Source organism: Stomoxys calcitrans, chromosome 2 (assembly GCF_963082655.1).
Source record: "Stomoxys calcitrans chromosome 2, idStoCalc2.1, whole genome shotgun sequence".
Lineage (NCBI taxonomy): Eukaryota > Metazoa > Arthropoda > Insecta > Diptera > Muscidae > Stomoxys > Stomoxys calcitrans.
The window spans coordinates 224,371,758-224,399,577 of record NC_081553.1 but is presented as its reverse complement, the minus strand read 5'-3'; the positions used below and the strand labels follow the sequence as shown (position 1 = coordinate 224,399,577).

General features: G+C 37.4%; 1 protein-coding gene across 3 annotated transcripts in view; it reads right to left on the bottom strand.

Moving 5' to 3' along the window:
- The window catches only part of LOC106081889 (relaxin receptor 1), a 61,602-nt gene extending 43,993 nt beyond the window's left edge, over positions 1 to 17,609 (bottom strand). For 2 of the 3 annotated variants that reach the window (XM_013244142.2, XM_013244144.2), the window contains exons 1-2: positions 17,372 to 17,609; positions 2,894 to 3,725 (exon numbers count right to left, since the gene is read on the bottom strand). In XM_013244142.2, coding sequence (XP_013099596.2) covers positions 2,894 to 2,981 — 88 coding nt within the window. In that variant the 5' untranslated portion in view covers positions 2,982 to 3,725; positions 17,372 to 17,609. Of the gene's footprint in view, positions 1 to 2,893; positions 3,726 to 16,191; positions 16,274 to 17,371 lie in introns of those variants that run through there. The other variant, XM_013244143.2, reaches the window with a different exon arrangement.
- Between the last annotated feature and the right edge of the window lie 10,211 nt (positions 17,610 to 27,820).

Below are 27,820 nucleotides of genomic sequence, written 5' to 3'. Positions count from 1 at the left end.
CATTTGGCGTCATAGGCGGACATGCTAACCTCTGCGCCACGGTGGCTTCCAATATCAATGCAATATGTGCATTGAAATAAGACTCTAAGGACTCCTTTATCATTTGCTCTACCTCTTTTTGGGCAATCTCCGCCAACCTCCCCTAAACATGGGCTCTTTGCCGGTACCTGGGCAATTCGCTCGGTATTCTAATCTTTACCATGGTGTTTATTATAATACCCATGGTTTTTATTTATATCATGGCTTGTTGGCTTACAAGCCTTTGGCGTTGCAAAACTTATATTGCCTGGCATGGGTATGAACATCTTATTTCCTCTGCCAGAAGTTTGGTATACATGTTAGTCTTAGACATACGGCGAATATTCCGGCAAGATGGTGGTTCTGTTATCTCCCCTTCATTTGCAGTAATGCTGGAAAACTTCCGTCAGCCATAATGATTAAAATGCAGAAGCTTTTTATGGTTTTTCTGGCTTTCATGGCCATCACGATAAAGATTTGACTAGTCGCACAGTCTACAGGCCCGAGTTTCTCTTTTCATACAGTCGTGACCTCTAGAAAATGGGATTTTGTATAAAAACTTATTATGTTCCCCAATGTCTCCGCGCTATTACCCATGTCGTTTACTAAGGTTTGGGTTCGAACATGAGTTTTCGTAAAAAAAAGTTTACATTCTGAAGGCATCGTTAACGATCTATTTCTAGTATAGATTTCAATAATTACATTTTTCCAGTGACTACATTTTTGTATTCCCTGGGTCTACAATCCTATTCCTCCAAGAATACTGCCGTTTTCTTACTACGTGGTCTATTGTAAATTCCTTGAACCTTCTTTTAAATATAACGAATTTCTGCAGATATTCTTAGATATTCATGGTTTCTATTGGGTCGATAACCCTTAACTTCTAACGAGTACACACCAGCACTCCTTATACTTTCACTGCCTTAATTTATAGCATTATTATGAATCATTTGCGTTGGCTTAAACACTTGACAAAATACTTTTAATGATCCTCTAAAAGGACTTAATTCCATAAACTTTGTCATGGTTAACCTTTGGCTACATCCAACCTTTCTCCTGAAAGTGTCAATATTTTCATATTCCATTGACTCCTCAAAACTTTAGAAGAAGTAATATACCTATTTGGATGTCATAACATTGTTGTCACTTTTATAACTCCCACATTCTTATAAAAATTATTTTATAGCATACTTTTTGGCGTAACAACATGTGCTTATGAACATATGCTTGTTGGCACTGTTGGTTTTGATGCTAGGTGTAAGTCATTATTAGTGAAGAGAGGGGGAGTGAGAGGGTGGGGGCCGGAAAGAGAGTGAAAGATAGTAAAAGTGCCTTAATAAGAATCTATGATTGTGAGTTAAATTGTAATGTGCTTTTAAGCAGAATCATAAAATTTGTCCCAAAACATTTCATTACTTATGGCAAAAGAGACGAGTATATTAATATTTTTGTATTAGGATGTGCTGTAAACTGTGAGTTGTGTTGGGTGATGTCTCTTAATACTAAAAAATATGGTTTATAGGTACTCAACTAGTCAGGTTATATTCACAACAGCATACAAATAACTATCTGATTGAATATTGGGTCCCAAAGAGGATCAAGAAATTAGGGTAAAGACAAATTTGGGAAAGAAAGAACGACTATGTCTGGAAAGAATTGGAGATATGAACGGGGGAATGAGGGGTATGAAAGATACATAGACCAACAGTCCGACATGCCGAAAAACAGACAGACAGACTTACGAACAGAAAAACATACAAATGGATGGATAAAAGGACATAGAGACAGACGAATGGATAAACAAACAGACAGACACATAAATGGATGAATGTACAGACGGTATACAGACAGTTGGATAAATGGACAGATTGACCAAGGACAGACTTGTGGATGCAGACAGGCAGATGTAGATAATGACAAACTGACAGACAGATAAAGAGACGGACAGATAGAGAGACAGACAGACAGACAGAAGAGCGGATAGACCGACAAACGAACAGATAGTCGGATGGCCAAACGGACAGGTAGACAGGCAGACTGGCTGACGGACAGCTAAGAAGGAGATAGACAGATGAGCATACAGACAAACACATAAACAGACAAACCGACAGACAGACAAACAAAGAGATAGTCAGATGAACAGACAAATAGACAGATGGACGGTCAGATAGGTTAGGTAAGGTTAAAAATAATCTTATGAGTACGAACTTTTTTTAGTCTGAAAACAGAGCTACTTATAATGTTTAACAAATGTCTAAATGGGTAAAACGCTTATCATTCTAAAATGGCTCTTGACCTTGATCCTCTTGACATTCTAAGTCGATTTAGCCATGTCCGTCCGTCTGTCTGTCGAAAGCATGCAAGCTTTCGAAAGAGTAAAACAAGGCATTTGGAATTGTGCACGAATACTTCCTATTAGTGTAGGTCGGTTTGGATTGTAAATGGCTTATATCGCGGTCCATGTTTTGATATAGCTGCCATATAAACTGATGTCGGATCTTGACTTCATGAGCCTATAGAGGGGGAATTCTTATCCGATAATGGGCTTCTAATAGTCATGACATGTACGCTCGATGTAGTTCCATAACATCAGTAAGAACGTATCAAATGCTATCCATGATGATGGGGTGTGTATATACTATTCGACCCGGCCGAACTTAACGCACTTTTATATGTTTTAAATTTTGCTGGTTTTACAGTTTAGCCAGCCCAATGCACTTTCTCTTTCCACTTCTCTATTAAGACAAAATTCAAAGTCACTCCATTTAAATTGATTGCTTAAATATTTAATGGACATGCATGTCAATAATGTGGAAAATTGCTAGGAAAACCATATGGGTTTTCCATAGCAATTCACTATAATTTTAACACTTACCCAAACTTAAATAGAAGATTATAGCTGACAATGTGCATACAATGGCCAAAAAGAAAACGCCAATCGCTATGCTCCTGCCATAGACCATGCTCTCACCACTACACCGCCGTTGCTGATGTCAATGTCAATGATGATGGCTATGCGATGATGATGCGGCTACGACTGATGGACAAATGATGAGGATGATGATTGAGCGGAATTCTCGTTTAAAATCAAATTCTTAGACGCAAAATATCTAAGCGACTATGTCTGGAGGAGTAGAAGTCAAAAGGAAGCAAGATGACTGCATTACGTAGTGTAATTTTATACTCCTTCACCAAAAGCTCGGTTTCTTGGCTTGGTGGGGGCAGTATAAACAATTTTCGTAGTTAGTATTTTAGATGTGAGTCTTTACACTTGTCCGCACATTTTTTTACAACTTTGATTTTTATGAATGACTACAGACTTCATAGAGACGCAAGACACCAACACATCCACACGTCAAATATAAATGTAAGACTTGATGTAAGTACTGCATGGAGCATCATTTATGGCATGTTGATACTAAACTGTTGTTATGATGCCAAAGACCGTCGAAGACAACACACACTCTAAGGAAGGATGATTTTTCTCTCTTCCAATACAAATGCGTATACAGGGTTCAGTGGGGTTCGTGTTATCCTTTCATCAACTCACATCCCCTGATTAAAATATTTGGCGATTAATCATTTCTGGTGACAGCTTACAGTTTGATTTTAAACTTTTCCGGATGTTTGTTGTTGTTTTTCTCAGTGACCCCTGAATGGACAATGGTTGAATGCTAATGACTCACACAAGTAGCTTTGGTGTTCAGCTAGAAGAGAAAATTTAAACATGGAATAATGCATTTCACTAGAAAGAGAAACAAAAACTTAATAATTTAATAATTTGCACAACCAACATCAAATTGCAAGACGGCATGTTGCCTTAAGTGTTTGTGCTGGGACTACATGACCCTAAGGGATGTTGTTGGACGTCACAAATGTTTTTTTTTCTGCTCAATTTTTGTATCTTGTTGATGTTAAAAATAGTAACACATTAACAGCATAATTTGAGCACAAAATAATTTGCAGCTTAAATCCTTTGCCAGCAAAAGAATTACCATAAAATGATAATTTCAAATTATCATTTAAATTGCTTAAATTGAGAATATGAAAAATTCGGATTTTTTTTCTAGTATAATTGAATAAACAAATAAAGGTTTTAAATTCTATTTTCCTTAGTAGAGGTCAAGGGTTAATAAACAGAATTTTAAGTTTAAATTAAAACTATACAGTAAAAAAAGAAATTACTAATAGCAAGGAAAGCCAAAAGCCAGACAGTAAATTCTTTGTTATCAAATTTGGATCTAAGGTTCGTACCTTACTCCCATAGACCTTTCATTTGTGTATCATCACATAGGCCTGCATGTTCTTTTGGGTTTTCTTTTCGGGAGTGGGGCCGTCCGCAGATACTTGACCACAATATCAATACCCGATTCATACTCTTTTCACAAAGAAATTTTTTATACCCATGACCATATACCCATATACGAGGGCTGCTATATATGTTTTTTACCTAGGCCGCACTAAGTGCTGCCAGGTGCAATCTCACAGAAAGTTTGATATTTTCTAGCGTAATCGCACTCAGAACGTTTTTACGTACGACCATCATTTGTATAGTTCACCGTGACATGAAAAAATTTATTTGGCAAAAAAAAATTAATTGGCTCTTGAACATTTTCCTTCCACTATTTTTCACAACTTTCGACGTGGATATTACCACGAGAGTGCATTGATCAACTCAAATCTTTATATGTCGATGAAGCACCAACTTATAAGGGCTTGCAAAATATCGATAGCACTATCAATACTATTGATATTTTAATTATTGTCTGAATATCGTTACTACGAGGGTCACCTTTTATATTTCGAGATTCGACAACCCTTGTGTTGCAATCTGCCAACTGACAGCTCTATCGTAAAGCTTAACATTTTTGAGGTTATACGTAACTCAGAACGTTTTGACATGCGAGCGCTATTTGTGTTGTTTACTGTAACTTAAAAGATTAATCTCGCCAAAAAATGGAATTAAATCGTGAACATTTTCGTGCGATTATTTTTTACAACTTTCAACGTGGGTTAACTCACCAACAGTGCATCGATGAACTTAATTCCATTTTTGGTGATGAAGCTCCATCAAAGACCAGTGTTTTTGATTGATGGAAAAACACTGGTCTTTGAATTCACCACGTCTGGTGAATTCAACCAAGGTCGTAGTACACTCCAAGATGAATTTCGTGAAGGTCGTCCAAACTCAGTTGTTGTTCCAAAAACAATTTATGTTGTGCGCCAACTGATATTGCAAGATCGTCATGTGACCTATCATGAGATTGAGACAACCTTAGGCATTAGTGGGACCAGCATGCGTTCAATATTGCATGAACATTTGACTGTCAAAAAAATTTGTTCGCATTAAATCCCACACAATTTGTCAATCGTTCAAAAAAAGGCTCGTGTCGATTGGTAGAAAGAAATGCTCTAAAAGTACGATCGCAGTGCTTCGAAACAGGTCTATGACATCGTGACGGGTGATTTAAGAGTATGAGCCCGAAAGTTAACAGCAGACTGTGTGGGTACTTCAAGATGAGCCAAATGCAACAAATGTTGCTCTCGTACGAAGCACTTCCAAGCAAAGATCGCCTGTTTTTTCGGAAAAACTGGACATGTCCCAATTGTTCCACTGAAACAACGCAGTCAATTCTAAGTGGTACACACCCATTTGTTTGTCAGATGTCTTCTAAGAAATCGGGAAAACCAACTGCCGAAGACGGATCACTCTTCGTCACGACAATGGGAGCTCCCACACATCGGCTCAAACAAATGAATTTTTGAGCACTCAAAACATAAATTTGTTGAGTCATCCGCTGTATAGTCCTAACTTGGCACCGAATGACTTCTTTTTGTTCCCGTATGTAAAAAATAAAATGACACATTTCCCCGACACATAGGTTTGCAACATCTGTTGGGGGCTTTATTTTCGTCTCCTTTTTATATTGTCAATAACTAAAAAAAAATTCAAATGTATATTTGCATAGTCCCTTCTTTTATAGTTTTTATGTTAAATTTAAGCGTCCGTCAAAACACATTCACAATAAATGTCTCATTTGTACGTTTAAATGCATTACAACCATTATAAAAAACAACAACAAATATAAGGTCTTTTATTCAATACCCGCTTTTTGGTTTTTTTTTTAATTTCTCTGTCAATTTCTTTTCTTTCGTTTCTCATATAATCTTCACCACACCAGCCCATTTTATCATAGCTAAGAGATAGTGTATGTGTGTGTGTGTGAGAGAGAGGGAGAGGGAGTATGAGGCTTGTCAACGGTAATAGTGCGTAATTTACATTGCAAATTCTTTTGTCACGTACAATTGGTGAGTTTCTTTGCTAATGTTCTCGTCTGTAACGTGTACATCATGCTGTGTTCTCAAAGGAGGCTTGCTTGCAATAATAGGGTACGCTCATTGCTATGAAACGTATTTGAGTAAGGTAAGCACGAAAAAACGAAAAACAAATAGTGTTTTAGCATATCCTCCCTTACCGCCAAAAAAAGAAAATAAAACTATACAGCAGAAGCCTTTGAATAAATTCATCTCAATTTAAAGACAATGAAAAAGCAAAACTTGCATACAGTATAAAATCATAACGGTATGCATAATTGGTGTAAAATTTGGAGAGAAGATGGGTATAGTCAAATGTTATCGATATCAAATTATCGACTTCGATCAAACAACAGAAATTCCACAACTATTGTAAGGCGATTTAAATAACCACCAAACTATATAATTTAAAATGTTCTTAATTGTTAAAATAAAAAAAAACTGTAATATGATTAAAATTAAATAATTTAAATTAAATTTCATTTCCAAACCCACCAATAATAATATCTAGCAAAATATTTTTATACCCTCCACCACAGGATGGAGATATACTAATTTCTTCACACTGTTTGAAACAAGACCTCATTAAGTAAATATATTCTTGATCATCATGACATTTTAAGTCGAACTAGCCATGTCCGTTCGTCTGTCTGTCTGTCAAAGCACGCTAACTTTCGAAGGGGTAAAGCCAGGCTCATGAAATTTTGCACAAATATTTTTTTCAGCGTAAGTTAGGTTAGGTTTAAGTGGCAGTCTGCCATCAGACTCACTTAGACGTTTTCGTCCATTGTGATACCATAGGAACAGAAGAAGAAAGATGCCTTTTAGTTCCTACCGTTGAACCAGCCACATCGCTTTAAAAAGCCCAGTAACTTGCGAATAGTCACATCCGCTAAATCAGACAGGTTCTGAAAAAAATGAGAACCTAAAGTGGAACTTCTTCTAACTGCTAGTGCGGGACACACACATAGAAGGTGTTCTATAGTCTCTTCTCTCTCGATGTCCCTACAGCCTCTGCAAAAGTCGTTGCTGGCAACCTTCAGTCTGTCAGCATGTCTTCCGATTAGACAGTGACCTGTCATGACGGACACAATGTCTTAAACATCTGTTCTAGCCAATGACAGCAAAGCGGTAAACCTCTTCAAGTCTAGATTAGGCCACATAGTTTTAGAATGCTCACAGCCCCCTCTATGTGACCATTTATCATTCGTTGTCCTTCGGGCCTGGTCAAAACTTAGCTTACAGTCGCTAAAGGCATACCCACAGATTCCAGTATCCCTGGAATGTGAAGGGTAGTTCCTAGTCTCGCAAGCTCGTCTGCTTTAGAATTCCCTGGGATATCTCTGTGGCCCGTCACACAGAACAGGTGAATTTTGAACTGTTCAGCCATCTCGTTGAGAGATCTGCGACAGTCGAGGGCGGTTTTTGTGTTCAGAAATACGTTCTCCAGGGATTTAATGGCTGCCTGGCTGTCTGAGAAGATATTTCATCATTCTGTTTGAAACAAGACCTCATAAAGTATATAAATATTTATATATATTTATATTCTTGATCGTCATGACATTTTCAGTCGAACTAGCCTTGTCCGTACGTCTGTTTGTCGAAAGCATGCTAACTTTCGTAAAGCTAGGCTCTTGAAATTTTGCACAAATGTTTTTTTTTTATCGTAAGTCGGTTGGGATTGTAAATGGGCCAAATCGGTCCATGTTTTGGTATAGTTGCCATATAAACCCATCTTGAGTTTTTGAGCCTCTAGAGGGCGCAATTTTCGTCCGATTTTACTGAAAATTTGCATGTGGTGTTTTGGTATCATTTCTAACAACTGCGTTAAGTATGGTCCAAATCGGATTATAATCTAATATAGCTGCCATAGAAACCGATCTGGGATCTTGACTTTTTGATTCTCTAGAGGGCGCAATTATCGTCCGATTTGACTGAAAATTTGCACGTGGTGTTTTGGTATCATTTCCAACAGCTGTGCTGAGTATGGTCCAAATAATATAGCTGCCATATAAACCGATCTGGGATTTTGACTTTTTGATCCTCTAGAGGCCGGATTTTTTTTTCCGATTTGGCTGAAATTTTGCATGAGGAATGTTGTTATGACTTCCAACAACTGTACTAAGTATGACGCAAATCGATACATAACCCGATATGGCTGCCATATAAACCGATCTTGAATGTTGACTTTTTGATCCTCTAGAGGGCGCAATTCTTTTCCGATTTGGCTGAAGTTCTTATTCATTTTTCTTCGTTTGCCTAAAAAAAGAGATACCGCGCAAAGAACTCGCGCTCTTACTTGCTCATAATTTTTCACCTCTTTCGAACTTCTAATAACCTTAATGTGTTTGCTTTAATTCCCCTTTGGTATACACCCCCCACACATATATTTTCAGCATTGTATCAATGCCTATCGCCGTTATTGTTGGCCTTTTGTATTTACCCAAATGACACCAAAAAACTGTTGAATCTGCATTTTTTGATGGCTTGTATGTGATTGCGTCTGTGCGTCTGTGCGAATGTGTCCTTTGTGTATTAAAAACCCATACAAATCTGACACTTAACATTTTCCCACTGAATTAACACCACGTTAACAAAAAAGAAGTCGGCGCTTTTCTTGGTGCCATAAATATTTATGACATTCGATATCTCAGACATTAACAAACACTACGTTGGGAAATCAAAAAAAAAAACATGAATTATTACCCTTGAAATAAGAAACACGTGATAAGGCATTCAATTTAGTTATTTTTCAATGTCATGAGATGGTTGAGATGCAAAATTGTTGGGGAGTATGTTCTTTTTTTTTGAAAAGTTCAGGTATCATTTAAAGCAAACAATAAAAGTTAAACAAACAAGTTAAAGCCTGCTAAGTTTGTCCGGGCCGAATCTTACATACCCTCCACCATGGATGACATTTGTCAAATTCTTAGCACGATGTCTCTTTTAAGGCTAACAAAGGATAATGAATAAGAATGGCTATGCTATTGGAGATATAAGGTTATAAACCGATATAGACCTATTTGGTTTGGATGTTGGAGACCATAGTCGTACATGATTTCCGCCGTATAGAGGCTCAAAAGGAAGATCCGTTAATATGTTAGCTATAATAGGTTAACAGCCAGGACGGAATTTGGCGCCTCCGCCTCGCTGGTCAAACGCCTATTTCGCAGAGAAAAGCGAATATATTTTAATATGCTGCCAGAGCATATGCAGCTAATATTGGAAACATGCGTGGTGTCTACGAGTCAGTAAAACAAATGAGTGGCAACAATATATGGCCTACGGCAATAATAAAAGATGAGGACGGATCGGAATTAACAACTCCCGAACAGCAATTAGAGCGATGGCGTGGTTTCTTCAGCTCCGAACGACCAGCAACCGATGATGCAAGCTTTGACCCTTCGATTTCCCCCGTGCGCCGAAACCAACGCAGGGATATATTCATAGCCCCACTCACCTGCAAAGAAATTGAAACCGCTCTGGTCTTACTCAAAAACGGCTATTCAGCCGGCCCGGACAATATAACTGATGAACTGTTACGGTATGGGGCACACCCCTTGGCACAAAATATCACTCCAATAATCAGAGAGGCCTGGGATAGAAACGCTGTCCCCTCGGAATGGAAAAAAGGGATCACGGTCACAATCCCAAAGAAGGGGACCTCACCCAATGTAAAAACTGGAGGAGCATAACATTACTAAACGCAATAAATTAAGTGATGGAAAGTTTTCTTCTGCAGCGGATTTCACCTGCACGTGACAGCATTTTGAGGAAGAAACAGCAAATTTTCGGTCAGGACGTTCTTCTGCCGACCACATTAACTCTCTACGCATAATCATTGAACATTATGCAGAACTTAATACACACCTATACCTTTAATTCATCGACTTCGAGAGTGCGTTAGATTCAGTTTCGAGAACTTTAATGTTGAGCACGCTGTTGAATAAGGGCATCCCTGAAAAGATCGTGACACTAATTGGGAAGCTGTATAGGAATTCTGAAGTTTTAGTCCGCTTCAATGTAAAATAGAGCCGACCTTTTGGGATCGATAAAGGAGTGAAGTAGGGTCGCCGATGCTTTTTTTATACCCTCCACCATAGGATGGGGGTATACTAATTTCGTCATTCTGTTTGTAACACCTCGAAATATTCGTCTAAAACCTCATCTTGATCGTCATGACATTTTAAGTGGATCTAACCATGTCCGACCGTCCGTCCGTCTGTTCTTCCGGATGTCCGTCCGTCTGTCTGTCTGTCCAAAGCACACTAACGTTCGAAGGAGTAAAGCTAGCCGCTTGAAATTTTGCACAAATACTTCTTATTAGTGTAGGTCGTTTGGGATTGCAAATGGAACATATCGGTCCATGTTTTAATATAGCTGCCATATAAACCGATCTTGGATTTTGACTTCTCGAGCCACTGGAGGGCGCAATTCTTATGCAATTTGGCTGAAATTTTGCATGAGGTGTTTTGTTATGATTTCGAACAACTCTGCGAAATATGGTTGAAATCGATACATAATCTGATATAGCTGTCATATAAACCAATATGGGATCTTGATTTCTTGAGCATCTAGAGGCTGAAATTTTGCATGACGTGTTTCATTATGACTTCGAAAAACTGTGCTGTATATGGTTTAAATCGACCCATAGCCTGATGTAGCTGCCATATAAACCGTTCTGGGATCTTGAATTCTTGAGCCTCTAGAGGGCGCAATTCTAATCCGATTTAAATAAAATTTTGCATGACGTGTTTTGTTATCCCTTCCAACAACTGTGCCAAGTATGGTTCAAATCGGTCGATAACCTAATGTAGCTGCCATATAAACCGATCTGGGATCTTGACTTCCTGAGTCTCTTGAGGGCGCAATTATTATCCGATTTGGCTGAAATTTTGCATGACGTGTTTCATTATGACTTCGAACAACTGTGCTGTATATGGTTTAAATCGACCCATAGCCTAATGTAGCTATGGGTCGATATCCCGATAAGATATCCCGATAAGATTTCTTGATATCCCGATAAATCGATATCCCGATAAGATTTCTTGAGCTTCTAGGGGGCGCAATTCTTATTCAGTCTATATATTCCTCAATTCTTATCCGGTCTGTCTATAACCTGATATAGCCACCATATTAACCAATCTCCCGATTAGACTTCTTCAGCTTCTAGAGGGCGCAATTCTTATCCGATTTGGCTGAGATTTTGCACATATCGTTGAGGAACGACATCCAACAACTATGCCAAGTATGGTCTAAATCAGTCCATAATCTAATATAGCTGCCATAAAATCCAATCTCCCAATTTGACTTTCTGAGCCTCTTGAGGGCGCATTTATTATTCAATTTGCCTGAAATTTTCGAGGTGATATATTTCTATGACTTGTAGGGCATGACAAGTGTGGTCCATATCGGTTAATTACTTCATATAAATCATATATATTTGGAAAGTAATTCAAAGAACTTGACAAATGCAATCCTTGGTGGGGGGGGTTTAAAGATTCGGCTTTGCCCAACTCAAAATGTCTTTACTTATTTTTAATCTAATGTTATTTTGTCACCTTCTTAAAGACAGACCACTAATATTTGAGGCTATTTATTATTAATTAACTTCAATACTTGAGAGTTTTGTAGAACTTTTTTTTTTCAAAATGTCACCATGGCAAAATGACAAAAATTTCTTTTTAATGTCACCTTCATATACTTTTTGGCCTTGATTACTTTGCCCAAGGCTTTTGGTAAAAATCTCACGTAATAAAAACGCAAATGGGTGACCATTAACTTTTAGTACTTCAGCCTTTGGTGAAGTACATTGCACTTTGGCTAACCTCCTTGACGGGATGAACGGAATGAATAATGCTAAACACTTCATTAAGTGACGAACTGCTCTGAAGGCAAATTCCTGTCATTATAACCATAATGAAAAGACTTCCCAAATAAATAAATGGAGGGAAGGATGGTTTTCAAAGCGGATGCTTCAAGTGGGAGAGCAATATTAACAAGTAAAAGTGTGCTAAGTTCGGCCAGGCCGAATCTTATTTACCGTCCACCTTGGATCGGATTTGTCAAGTTCTTCGCCCAGTATCTCTTTATAGGCAAACTAAAGACATTGGATAAAAATTGCTATAGAAAAAGTCACTGTGCAAAATTTTGGCCAAATCGGATAAGAATTACGTCCTCTAGAGGCGAGAAGTATAATCGGGAGATCGGTTCATATGGGAGCTACATCAGTTTATAGACCGATGTAGGCCATATGTGGTACGTATGTTATTATTATGTTAGTTACGCCCTCTAGAGATCGGTTTATATGAAAGCTATAACAGGTTTTGAACCGATTCGGATCATACTAAGCACAGTTGTTGAAAGTCACAACGAAACACTTTATGCAAAATTTCAGCCAAATCGAATAATAAATGCGCCATCTAGAGGCTCAAGAAATCGAGATCCGAAACCAGTTAATATGGCAGCTATATCAGGTTTTGAAACGGTTCGGACCATACTTTTCACTGTTCTTGGAAGTCATAACAAAACACCTCATGCAAAATTTCAGACAAATCGGATAGAAATAACGCCTTATAGAGGCTCAAGAAAATAAAATCGGGAGATCGGTTTATATGGGAGCTATATCAGTTTAGGGACCGATTAAGATTATATGTGGTACATATGTTAAAAGTCTGAGAAAAAGTCACTGTGCAAAATTTCGACCGAATCGGATAAGAATTACGCCCTCTAGAGATCGAGAAATATTGTCGGGATATCGGTTTATATGGGAGCTACAAGAGGTTTTAAACTGATTCGGATCATACTAAGCACAGTTGTTGAAAGTCAAAACAAAATACTTCGTGCAAAATTTCAGCCAAATCGGGTTATAATTGCGCCCTCTAGAGGCTGAAGAAGTCAAGATCCCAGATCGGTTAATATGGCAGGTTTTGAAACGATTCAGACCATACTCTTCGTAGTTGTTGAAAGTTATAACAAAACACCTCATGCAAATCTTATGCGCTTTTAGAGGCTCAAGAATAAAAATCGGAAGATCGGTTAATATGGGATCTATATCAGTTTATGGACCGGTTTCAGATCATATGAGGCAAGTATGTTAAAAGTTAAAGAAAAAATCGATGTGCAAAATGTTGGTTGATCGGATAAGAATTACGCCATCTAGAGGGTGAGAAGTATAATCGGGAGATCGGTTTATATGGGAGCCATACTAAGCACAGTTAATGAAAGTCACAACAAAACATTTCATGCAAAATTTCAGCCAAATTGATTAATAATTGCGCCCTCTAGAGGCTCAAGAAGTTAAGATCCGAGATCGGTTAATATGGCAGCTACATTAAAACATGGACCGATATGGCCCATTTACAATCCCAACTGACCTACACTAATACTAAGTTGTTGTGTAAAATTTCAGGAGCCTAGCTTTACTCCGTCGAAAGTAAGTGTGCTTGCCACAGACGGACGGACATGGCTAGATCGAATATATATACTTTATGGAGTCTTAGACCAATGTTTCGATGTATTACAAATGAAGTGACGATGTTAGTATACCCCCATCCTCTCTAGTGAAGGGTATGAGAAAACAAGTAATAGTAATAAAATTTTTTTGTTTTCGATCCATTACGATGTCACAGTAGCGACAGGCAAAAGCCTTTTGTGGAGATCAAAACCATCCCAAAAAAAAAACTCCAACTCGGCTATCGGGACGCTCTACTCATCTATAACAATATTCACAATATGAGTGCTCTCTTTCTTAGATTTTCCAAACCTTTGCATATTGACAACACTGTTCATTGTATTTGCGATCATATGTATGTTGACAATAACAAATATCAAGGTGAACTCTGCGCGCCTTTTTGCCAGATTTCTTTTGAAGTTTATTCTTCACTTAAGCAGCTGCCTACCCACCACCTACCTGGTTGCATGCGATGGCTGTTTAGAATCTGTAATATCGCCAAACTGAAACCGTTTGTTTAATTGTTTGTTTGCAATTCCATATAAAATGAAAACAAGTCATAATAAACTACAAACATTGACAATCTGCGAGCAGAGCAGAGTTAAGCACTCTCCTACGGGTATAGCTGGTTAGCGAGCGCAGGGACAGACAGAAGACAATCACAAAAGATGAGCAATACAACAACCTGTTAAAGGTGGCCATTGAAACAGCCAGGCAGGTTGCTTGCATTAGAAGATGAATAACGCCAAAACCACCAAATGACAGTAGCGGTTAATTTTTTGGAATTTATTAAAATCTTTATCGAGTTAGCTGATTTAAATGTTTTTTGTTTCGAAAAGACAGCCGATTATGATATTTCGGTATGTCATTGTAGGTAAATGAGATGGAGATTAAATGAAATGTTATAAAAATAAACTCAAGGAAACATCTAGAAATAAGGAAAAAAATATTAATATTTTTTATATAAATCAAATATATTCGATAGAACTCCAACAAATTTGCACAAGAGACAAGTTTACCAAAAACGATTGTCAAGATTGACAAAATTCTATTTTTGTTAATTTTCTTTAGGTTCTTACAATTTTTTAACGAATTCCGATAAAATTGTGTGATAATAATTTTTGCAAGGACATCTTCATTTTGTCCATCTTCTCGTATACCCTCATGATTCTTTGATTTTTGAATTATTTGCCCTTTAAAAGTAAACTCATATTCGATTTCTTTTAAAGTTGATTTAAAAGTGAAATTAAAAATTGATTTAAATAAAACTTCCATTCTATTTCTTGCATGTTGAATACGAATATTTACGAAAACTAGAACACGGCCTTTAGTCGAAACGTATGTAAACAGCTGTTATCTATCAAATATACCGTCATTGCGAACACAAAACGACTTAAGAACCAAAATTGCAACTATTGTATGTTCAAAAAACAAAGTGAGGGATTTCAGAAATGGGTACACCGATTTAAGGGAAACTTGTTTGCAACCTTTTGGTAGCCCAATATGATAAACACGTAAAAGCGTGCTAGTTTCGGCCGTATTTGGCACAGTTTTTGGAAGTCATAACATAACACTATGTGCAAAATTTCAGCCAAATCGGTAGGAAATTGAGGCTTGTAAGAGCTCAAGAAGTCAAATCGGGAGATCGGTTGATGTGGGAGCTATATCAGGTTATATACCGATTTGAGTCGTACTTAGCACAGTTATTGAAAGTCATAACAGAACACTACATGCCAATTTCAGCTAAATCGGATAAAAATTGCCGCTTCCAGGGGCTCAAGGAGTCAAATTGGGAGATCGGTTTATATGGGCGCTATGTCTAGACCAGCGTAGCGCAGAGGTTAGCATGTCCGCCTATGACGCTGAACGCCTGGGTTTGAATTCTGGCGATACCATCAGAAAAAATTTTCAGCGGTGGCTTCCCCTCCTAATGCTGGCAACATTTGTGAGGTACTATGCCATGTTAAACTTCTCTCCAACGAGGTGTAGCACTGCGTCACGCCGATCGGACTTGCCTATAAGAAGAAGGCCCTTATCAATGCGCTTAAACTTGAATCGGACTGCACTCATTGATAGGTTTGAAGTTTGCCCCTGATCCTTAGTGGAATGTTCAAGGGCAAAATTTGCATGTGTATGTCTGTACCGATATGGTCCATTTGCAATAACCAATGACTTATATAAATATAAAATATGTGTGCAAAATTTCAAGCTGCTGGCTTTACGCGTTCGACCGTTATCGTGATTTCGACAGACGGACAGACATGGCTAGTTCCACTCAGATTGTCGAGACGATATATATATATACATGTATATATTTCGATGTGTTACAAACGGTATGATTAGATTAGTATACCCCCATCCTATGGTATTGGTTATAAAAAAAGGGGTCAAAGTCTCCTACTTACGACATTCCAAAACCGACAATGTTCGACAGAAATTAAATATGTTTCTGGGAAGAGTATATGTATGTGTGGTGGTGGCTTCATGGCCAAAACCATCCGAGCGAACAGGTATACAGGCGACGGATCGCTAAGTTGGGCTTATGTGAAAAAATATGCCACTCTCCTCACAAGAAAACACATACTACTCGCCTATGCCGACGACATCGATATCTTGGCTCGGTCACCGGAAGTAGTAACTGCAGCCTTTGAAAGAATCGAAAGAGAATCAGTGAATGAAGTATTTTGAAAAGCCCGATGGAAAGACCAAGTGGTGAAAGACATCTCGAAACTTGGTGCCTGAGATTTTAGAAGAAGCGCAGAAAAACAAGGTGCTTGGAACGCTATGTTGGTCTAATCAGACAAATGATCCACATAGCCAAATTAAGTAAATTATGCAAGAAATTTTGTCATAATGCCATATAATGGTGGCATAGTTAAAAAATGGTAATCTATTTAAAATTTTATCCATTTTGTGTTTACAGACTTTTAAGAAAAAATGTTTCAATTCTGCCTTAAAATTATGTTGTATTTTTCTTTACAATTTAATTTAAACAAGAAATCGAATTGTAACATTTTGCTTTTTATGCCACTTTATATAAGCCATGTAATCCAAAAGAGGGCTTTATAAAGAAAATTTAACCATCTACAATTTTTGTTTAACAAATAATAATTCTCACTGCATATCTTGAATAAAAAAAAAAAACTTTAATGGCATTGTTTTTTTTTTATAATCCCCCCTATTTAAGTATTTTGCGGGGTTAAAGTGATAATAGATGGTATACAATAAAAATTCAATTTTGGGTTTTTAAAACTTTTTCTCTCCATTTGGCATCTTAGTCTTTAAAGCGATAATAATTTGCAATGCACCAACAAAAAATAAAAGATTTACGAGTTTAAATGTCAACAACAACGACAACAGAAATATATCAGAATTCCCCCAAAAATCATGATGACTAAACATAAGGCCGAAAATTAACGATAATGTTTTGAAATTTGAAACCATGCAATTTCATTAAAGTTGATTGTACTTGAAAAATCATATAAAACTAGGCATCGAGAAAGGTCATTGGGCCAACACTTCAAAACTTTCACTTGCCACATTTCCTTCCACTGGGACAAAAACTTCATTTCATACATAACTCACTCTTAGACACACAAACACTTTTCATTTTATCTTGTTTTGTTTTTTTTTTCTAATTATTTTTCGTTTTGGGATTTTATTTTAATGTTGTGGGTTTTATCTTAGTTTTATTATTATTAAATACAATTTCCCGCTTTCTTTTTTTTCTTATTTTAAATTTAAACCGACGTTACTTGTGCGTATTTATCTATTATCTACGATTTTTATTAAGTTAAACATTCACCGTTATGTTATCCGGTTCGGCATCCTTTATTCATCACGTTTCGTTTGCAACTGATTGTTTCGGTTTCATTACACTCGCCAAGCTGCTGCTGCTTTTTGCTTGGCTGATTATTTAGTGTCTCCAAAAAGAAGCAGAACAACAACAACAACAGCAAAAAAAAAATAACTGAAACAAAATGAGCGGTCGTTCGGTCAGAAACGTATTGATACACTTACATACGCCAGCACCGAGCTTAACAACAGACACACGCACACACATATGGTCGGTCTTATTGAATCGCCGCAGCAGCAGCACAAGCAATAGCAGCATCTTTTGCTACATTCATTCATACCTATAAAACCGAAAAAACGAAAACAATAACAAACAGGTTGAAATTCATACGCACACACAAACCACTAAACCATTCAGCTTGTTGTTGTGAATGTGTTATACCACTGGCAAACAGCATGTCTTGCCACTTAAACTCTCTTCCTTTCTCTGTGCGGTTAAAGGATCATTTCAATTTGATTATTGCTGCTGCTGTTGTAATGCACAGCAGCTGTTTGTATTTGTTACAGCATCAGACACTATGGCGTATGAGTGTTGATTGCATGACTCTTGCTCGCAACGTCAGATATGTTTGTGTAAGTATGTGTTACAGTATTTGTAACATTTGATGTTAAGATAACAGCACTACGCACTAGAGGGCAACAAACGGCATTATTTATAAGCGTGAGAAAACTGTTGTGATTTTACATGTTAGTGGGGGGTTTTTAAACTATGACATTTCTATGAATAATTATCAAAAAATATTGTAGTAATGAAGAATTAAAATGTCAATTAAATTATCTAAAGCTGAAATGGAATTTTCTCTAAAGACAAACTTTCAATGAAATTTGCTCTAAAGACAAACTTTCAATGAAATTTTCTCAAAATTTCAAATATACTTGTGATTTAGCTGAAGATAACACAAGTACACACAATGGTCTTTGAAACAAAAACCACACAATTTGAGAGAGAGAAGAATTTATTATTTGGTAGAACAAGTGAATGATCAGATTAAAGGCCTGGCTATGCTCTCGTAAATGTAGTGTAAATTTAGAACAAATGTATCGTAAATGTATAGAGGCAATTAAGCTTATTACCAAACTTAGCATTTGAAATTTCAAACAAAACAATTTTTTAAAAAGGTGAATTGAAGGTGAGAGAGATCTGACGTCGAAGAACTTCAGACATAACTCAAGGAAGGTTGGAAAAGACGGCCTTCCACGCAGGGATGCTGGAAGTTGAAACGTCTCTCCAACTGAAGAAGTACGCAATGGCGGCCTTCTCGAATATTGAGAGGGCATTTAACACGGGGAGACAGAATACGGCCAAGTTTCCCTTCTGGACACTATAGATGCGGTGGGCAGACTGAGGAGGGCTTCAGGAGACAGGGACTGGATTGGGGTTATACTGAGACACACACAACATTTCAGGGAGAGCAGTGTGCCATAACGATAGACGCAAAAGAAATTTTGGGAAGTGATTTTCAGATTTCGAAATCAGTTGTTGTTGATGATGTTGTAGCCACATTTGTATGTGGAGGTAGCGATTCTCTTCAAGCTCGTTCCGGTCATCAATCGCCGCGGCGATCGCCAATAAATCGCCTTGGCACATCGAATATCACAGACACTTATTATTAAAGCAAGAGCTGTTGCCGCCCGACCTCTCACTGGGACTCTTTCGATACCGCTGATTGCCCTCGACTTCAATTGCAGCTACTCCGTATACGAAGCCTTTCGTTAATCGCAACCTGTGGACTCGCCCGGTAGCTCTCAGATGAGCTTCTCGTAATGACGATGAATACCAAACAAATTGGAGCTTAGAATTTCAACTGATGTGGTGCTTATAATCATCGCGTGCCGAGTACAGTGAGGTCGAGGTACGTGGAGAAGTGTGTGGAATCCCTGAAAAGACCTCAGTTTCACGACATAGTTATAACATGGATTAGCGGATACGACAGCGCCGTATTGGCGCTTTCACCTACACTCTTCTTGTAATTTCTTGTTATCACATATGTCTGCCTTTTTTCACAACAGGTAAGACTGACCATGATGATAATTTCCGAACAACAGTTTTCTAAACATAATTTTTGGTTTGGAAATTTCTTCAAACTTCAAATGTTATCACCTGACGCGAAAACGGAACGTAAAATTTTGTTTTTACTGAATTCTACTTTCCGTTTACGATCTACAGACGTTCGGTAATCGTTCGCATGCGTTTTCATAAAGCAAAACAAAACAGCTGACACGTTTTCCTCCATTTACGGTATGTTTACGAGAGCATAACCAGACTGGAATTGCAATTGCGCGGACAATCCGCGGTAATTGCAATTGCAATGGCGGTAATTGCAATAACCAATGGCAATAACTTTCCCGTGGCGATCGGTGACCGGAACGAGTTTGACGAGAATCGAGATAGCAATACAAATGTGCCTACAACATCAGCAACAACAACTGATTTTGAAAACTGTGAGTCCCTTCCCAAAATTTCTCTCTGCCTGAAATGTTGTGTGTGTCACAGTATAGCCCCAATCCAGTCCCTGTTTCCTGAAACCCTCCTCAGTCTGCCTACCGCATCCATAGTGTCCAGAAAGGAAACTTGGCCGTATTCTGCCTCCCCATGCGGATCAAGGCGGTGACTGTCAACCCATGTCCTCATTGTTAAATGCCCTCTCAAAATTCGAGAAGGCCGCCATCGCGTACTCCTTCAGCTGGCAAGACGTCTCAACTTCTCGCATACCCATGAGTTATGCCTGACGTTCTTCGACGTCAGACCCCCATTCACCTTCAAGTCTTTTTTGCTAAAGAATTAGTTTTGTTTGAAATGTCAAAACGTAGCATTTGTAGTGAGCATAATTTCCTAGTAAGATTTACGATACATTTGTTCTACATTTACGAGAGCATTACCAGGCCTTAAGCATTAGAATTTCATTACATGTTGCTTTAGCAAATCTCAGACCAATCACAATAACCAAATACACATATTCCCTAAAGAACCAATACTTCATTAGAAGTATGTAATGAGTAAAGACTAGAATAATAAAACAAAATTATGTTCTTTGAGTCTCTTTCACTCACCATAATAAAAGCAATAGAATTTAATTGCTGCGAAAGCAAACCTTATCCCATTTTCAATAACCTAATACAAAATTCACAATGGTTTCTCAGAAGGGAAGAAACCAAGAACTGCGAAACGCCAAAAAATTACAGGAAAAACTGAATCGATTATGGAACAAGTAAAAGCGTGCTAAGTTCGACTGCGACGAATCTTTTATACCCTCCACCATGGATGGCTTTTGTCAAGTTCTTTGAATGACTTTTTTATATAGAAAAACAACAGTCATAGAAAAACACCACCTCCAAAATTTCAGGTAAATCGAGTAATAATTGCGCCCTCCAGAGGCTCAAAAATTCAAACTGGGAGATCAGTTTATATGGCAGTTATATCAGGTTATATACCAATTTAGACCATACTTGGAAGAGTTGTTGGAAATCATACCAAAACGACATATGCAAAACCATATTGGATAAGAATTGCGGCCTCTAGAAGCCCAAGAAGTCTAATCGGGAGATCGGTTTATATGTTGATATATCATGATATGTACTGATTTAGACCATACTCGACACATTTGTTGGAAGTCAAAATAAAATACTTGATGCAAAATTTCGGCCAAATCGGATAAGAATTTCGCCTTCTAGAAGCTCAAGAAGTCAAGACCCAAGATCGGTTTATATGGCAGCTATATCAAAACATGGATCGTTTTGGGCCATTTACACCAGCCGACGCACATTAATAAGAAGTATTTGTGCAAAATTTCAAGCGCCTAGCTTTACTCCTTCGAAAGTTAGCGTGCTTTCGACAGACGGACGGAAATGGCTAGAACGGCTTAAAATGTCATGGCGATCAAGAATATATATACTTTATGGGGTCTTAGACGCATATTTCGAGATGTTACAAACGGAATGACGAAATTGGTATACGCCCCATCCTATGGTGGAGGGTATAAAAAAGGAACCACAGGGACCTTCTTATCCGCCGCAGGAATGTTCATAGACAAATTTGATTGATCATTCACAATAGCTCGTATATAGCAAAGTGTTTGATATCTACGATCTGTATTTTGTATGCCGACTCACCTCTCTAAATTTTTCTGCTCCTTTTATAATCATTTCATAAATTGAGTTTATTCGGTAATTTTCAAAAACTTCGATTTTGTTTAACAGTTTTATAGTGGTGACACAGCTGACATTAACTATTGGTAGTGATCATTCACAATAGCTCATATGCAATACGAGTGTGTTTTGTTTGCATGTTAATGCATAGCAGCTATTGTTTAAGTCAAAATCACTTTAATACCAAAATAAAACACACACATCGTTTTAATGCTTTAGCAAGTTTACTGGTAAATTGCATATAGTTTTTTTATTTTTATTATTATATTTCGTTTCAAGAAATTTGCACTAAATTGATTTTTTTAAACTGTTTGATTTGTAGGTAGTTAATTGTTTTGAAACATTACTTAATATGTATATATTATATAATAAAGTATTATAATTGGTGCATAAGAAATACAATAGTTGGTTGGTTGTTGTTCTTTAATAATATAACCAATATAACTTTAAAATTTATTTAAACATTTTATAAGGGAACTGGTGTTTGGGTGTTTGTTGGTGTGTGTGTGTGTGGAATGTACTAAATATCATCTACTCAATAATTGTATGGAATAAAAAGTAAAATATTAAAAGGGGATTAAATTTTCTTCTATGTTAACAAACTACATATTCTAAGGAAAAAAGGCAGAGAAAAGCTAATAAGTACGAAGATCTTAAAAAACATATACATTATAAAGAGGGGTTTTCTTTTATAAAGATGTTTTAAAAAATGCTTTAAAAAAACTTTTCTATGTAATCGGTTTTTGTTCTTCTTCTTAACGAAAAAAAATATAGTTTCAAAATTTTAAATTTTAAAAGTTATTGTTCTTTTTGTATGTTTAAAAAAGGCTTAAAACTTATATGTAATTGTAAAAACAAAATATTTTGTCAACTTATTATAATAATTAACAATTACTTATCAAGAGAAAAGTATGTAAAAAACTGGCTACAAAAAATTACATTAATTACTAATTATTCTTTCTAAATACTAAATCTAATTTTTTTCTTAAAAAAAGGCATTATGTTTTAAAGAAACTTTATTGCATCTTATTGTGTGGGTAAATGTTTTTTTTGTTTTTTTTATTGTAATAATTATTTATTTATTTTTATAGTATATAATATTTTGTTTAAAAAACAAAATAAAAAAATTAAAGCATAATGGCAAAAATTGAGATTTTTAAGGAATTTTTATGAGATATTGTTTTTTTTTTGTAATAAAAAATGTAAAGTTTTATGTTATTTAGTTAAGTTTTTCTTTTAAGAAAATCCTCACCTTCATCTTCTCTTTTTCAGTAGATTTTTATTTTCATTATGAAAAAATTCTCAGTTTAAATGGAATTATGACTTTCTTTTCAAAATTTCTAAAGACTAGAACAAGTAAAATTAAATATTAACCAAAAAATATATATAGAACCAATACTAGATATTAGACCATTAGCAAACATTTTTTAACTAAATTTCATAACTTCTAAAATAAAATTTAAAAAAATACTAGCACTGATTTAATTACCTTAACGTAAACATCAAAACTCAAAAATTTGAAAATATTAATAAAATAAATAAGTTGGACAGACACGAGACAGAAATGCACCAATATAACCTTTTTTAAAAAATTAAAAAAAAAAAATTAAAAAAAAATTAAAAAAAATTTTTTTAAATTTAAAAACAACAACACTTAAGTTTTGCACAAAGAAAAATTAAAAAATAAAAAAAAAATTAAAAAATAATAAACAAAATCGCTATAGGTTAATTAAGGCATATGCCAACAGTACTACACCACAGCGACAAGAGAAAAAAATGTCTGCGACCCCAATCACTCGGATAAACCCCAAATAGTTTAAAAAACTCTTTTTATTCCATTATGCAAATTTGCCCATGAACATTCCATTAAGGAACAGGGATGCTGTCCGATTCAAGTTTTTTTAAGCTCAATGACAAGGGGCCTGCTTTTTTATAGCCGAGTCCAAACGGCGTGCCGCAGTGCGACACCTCTTTGTAGAGAAGTTTTTACATGGCTGCCATACAAAATGGTACAGTACCTCCCAAATGTCGCCAGCATTAGGAGGGATAACCACCGCTGAAAATTTTCATGTTCTCGCCAGGATTCGAACCCAGGCGTTCAGCGTCATATGCGGACATGCTAACCTCTGCGCTACGGTGGCCTCCATATTATTCCATGATACGTGGTTCTAAATTTATCTTTAATTCATTTTTATCCTCTTACTCTACGTCCACACAGTTACAGCAGACCACGGTATTAGCAGGTTCTTTTATTAGCAAAGCAACAAACCTTTTCAATGCTATGCCTTTTGAGGACATCGCCAACACTGACAGGACATGCTGACACCTTAAAATTTCAAACTATTTTAATGGCCACCACACAACTCTCCTGTGACTTTGGTTATCAATGAGATTCTAAGGTGTTTCAAGAGGGACAACGTGAAGGTCGTTGCCTACGCGGATGACGGCATCATCATCTTGGTGGATGACCGTTTCCTCTCTGCTTTTACGAACTTTGTTCAGAGGGCGTTGAGGAAGCTGTCTGGATGAGCGAGGGCCAAAGGGCATGGCACAAACCCGAGAAAGACTGAGGTGGTACTTTCCTGGATGGGGTGCAGCTGCTGCTCTCTTCGAGGACCAAGTACATGGGAGTGATTGTTAATCAAAAACTAAGCTGGACAAGGGACGTCGAAGAAAGGGTCTAAAGGGGACTGTAAGCGCTCTACTCTGCAACTATACGTCGCAACTCGATAGAAAAAGAGTTGGGGCCTTAGGCCGAGGACTGTGACTGGATGTTTATAGCGATTGTTCATTCGACCAATTTTCTCCCGTGGATGTTTGGTGTGGTATAGGACTCCGAAAAATTGTGCCCTCCCCCTCAAAAAGGTGCATGGTTTTGAGGTTGTGCTAATCTTTGGGACAAGAACGAGAACCATGAGGGGAATGCTGAGTCCCATTCTCGAACTTGAGCCAAAGCACCCCGTCTTCCCGGAAAACGGATGGATGAGCGCATCAAAGCAGGAATCTTCATTGAATTCAGAGAATCTTTCAAGCTTCTAAAAGGGTGCAGCACATTTCAGGCGAAGGTCTACGCGGTCCTGAAGGCACTGAACTCGATGCGGCGGCCCAATCAGACTGTCACGATATACGAGGACAGACAGGCAGCGTTGAAGCTCATATGAGATCGAAACTTGTTATATAAAATTTAAATAGTTTCTTCGAGCCATAAGAAAGGCTGTCAGACTCTGCTGAGTCTCGGGCCAATGAAGGTGTGGCGCGAAATGAACTGGCCAGGAATATCGCTGATTGCCGCAGATCGTGGGCCCTCCACGGTCCAGCTACTTTTATGTCACTGCCCTCACCGGTGAGAGCTTCTTCCACTATTTCCAACTTATCATCAATGAGTGCTGTCCGATTTAAGTCTATGCTCAATGATAAGGGACCTTTTATAACCTAGTTCGTACGATGCGCCGCAGTGCGACATCTCTCACTAAAGTCGCCAGCGTTTGTATGGGATAACCACCGCTGAAATATGTTCTCATCAGGATGTGTTACTCCAAGTGTCGCGCCGAATTTTGCTCTAGACTTAAGCCGTCCTGTGCCTTTTTGTCTTTATTGAAGTGTGAAGACGAATTGCGTTTGCTGCTCGTCTGCTGCTAATCATCTTACGTTGTACTGAACCCGCCCAACTCTGTAATTCATCTTCCTTGTTACCGAACCCGGTAGCCGCGTATTATGCCGTTTCCTCGACCCAGGCGTGGAGGCGAATCCCGCTTGCCGCCCGTCATCTGCGAATTATCTGTCTTGGTGCCGTAGTCGGTAGCCACGTCTTAAACCGTTTTCTCATCCAAAGCGTCCAGACAAATCCTGCTTACCGCTCTCTTTCGACAGTCTTCAATGGTAGCAATCGCACTCTTTCCAAAGTCTCCCATTGTGCCGAACCTAGTAGCCGCACCTTCGACCTAAGCGAGGTAACGTATGTCGCTTAACGAACCCGTGCCGAACCCGGTCGCGGCGTCTTCAACGGTGTCTTCGACCCAGGCATGGTGACGTATCCCACTTTCAGAGCTCTTTCGAAAGAATCCATGGTGCCGAGCCCGGTAGTCGTATCTTCGACCCAAGAGTTGTGACGTATAACCTTTACCAAGCTCTTTCGACAGTATTCTTGGGTGCCGAACTCGGTAGCCATGTCTTCGACCCATGCGTGGTGACGTATCCCGCTTACCGAACGCTTTCGACAGTCTTCCGAGGTGCCGCACCTCGGTAGCCGCGTCTATAACTGCACTATTCCTCACTCCCTTCTGATACTGCTCTACCCTGACGACTCAACCTCTTCGAGTGGTGTACAAAGTCGTCTAGCGCCGTACCAGATCGCATCCATCCCCTCGTCTTACTGTCCTGTTATCTTTAGGCACTATTTACACGCAATTCTTAACTATTACTTCCTAATCATAAAACCTTACTTACCATAGCAAACTTTCCCTACTCCGGTTGCTAATATAAATTTCTTAGACGGACTCTGCCCACGAGGGAGCTGCAGTTGTTACAAAGCATGAAGCTCGACTTTGATTTTAAACCTATGGTTTCTAGGGCAACATTCACAACATTCACAATAGCATATATGCAGCAAAATTTTTGATATCTGCTATCCGGTCGCTAATATAAATTTCTGTGACAGACTATGCCCCGCGAGCTTAACCCAAGCACACAAGGGATTGCTTGGGTTATATTTAAACCTATGGTTTCTAGGAAAACATTTCTTAGATAAAAGACTAACTGAACGCATGAAACGTTGAAACCGATTTTTCGATTTGAGTTTGTTGAAAGCGATCGAAGGATTTTGTCACTTTTTTTAGTAACTTTCTGTTAAAGGAGGCACTCAGCTAACATTGATTATTGATCATTCACAATTGCATATATGCAGCAAAATATTTGATATCTGCTATCCGATCGCTAATATAAATTTCTGTGACGGACTATGCCCCGCGAGCTTAACCCAAGCACACAAGGAAGAACCTGTCCTTACAAGACATGAAGCTCGACATTGATTTTAAAACTATGGTTTCTAGGGCAACATTTCTTAGATAGAAGACTTAACTGAACCCAAGAAACGTTGAAATACATTTTTCAAGTTCGAAATTTATCTATTGTGAATTGTGTAATTCTTCATTAAAGGAACATTTTTGAAATTTAAGGGTATTTGAAATGTTTGAATCGTCGTTATTTGTAAAAAATTTTAACATTTAAATGCGTATAACAGTAGTAAAACAGCTTACTCGATAACATATGTGATAATATGGTCCCCGAAGCTCGCTTTTGATTTTAGATTTATGGTCTCTTGAGCAAAACTTTTAAGATTAAGTCCTAGATAAATGGCTTACTAGAAGCATAACAAAATGTTGTGAGATTTGGTGTGTGTCCATCTAAGATAAAACGCAAAATTGTAATGTTTAGAGTAGTTATCTCAAGAAAAATATTTGTAAAATGGCAGTTAAGTATCAAAATTCAATAAAACGTTAAATAAAAAGATCAGTTACTTTTTCATAATAAAACGGGCTATATGAATTTCCAAATATGTTTTTTTCCAAAATTATTGCAATAAATAGAATGTTTCGATTTTAGAAAAAACTCTTTTTAACATGTTTTCCTATGCAGTATGATTCTAACAAGGTTATATTTATATACTCAAGTTTTTCTATGTATGAAATAAGTCTTATTATTTGAAAAATGCTATTGAGATTAATATGTGGTATGACATACTAAATAAGGAAATCTTAGTTTCCAACTTCCAAAAATGCAAAATGATTTTTTTTTTAATTTTCCCAAAATGGAATTACTTTTCTCTATGATATTAGGGTATGTACCTATATGAGTATGATTTTTCTACTCCTGTTTTGTTTGTGTGTTCGAACGCTCGATATGTTTAAAATGTATTTTTTCTTCATTTGTTTCTTAGCTAATTTTGTTACGTTTCCCTTCAAGGTTTGCTTTTGTTGTTCCCATGGTTTTGTTTTTGTTTGTTCTAAGTTCGTGATATGAGGTTTAAAAAAATCA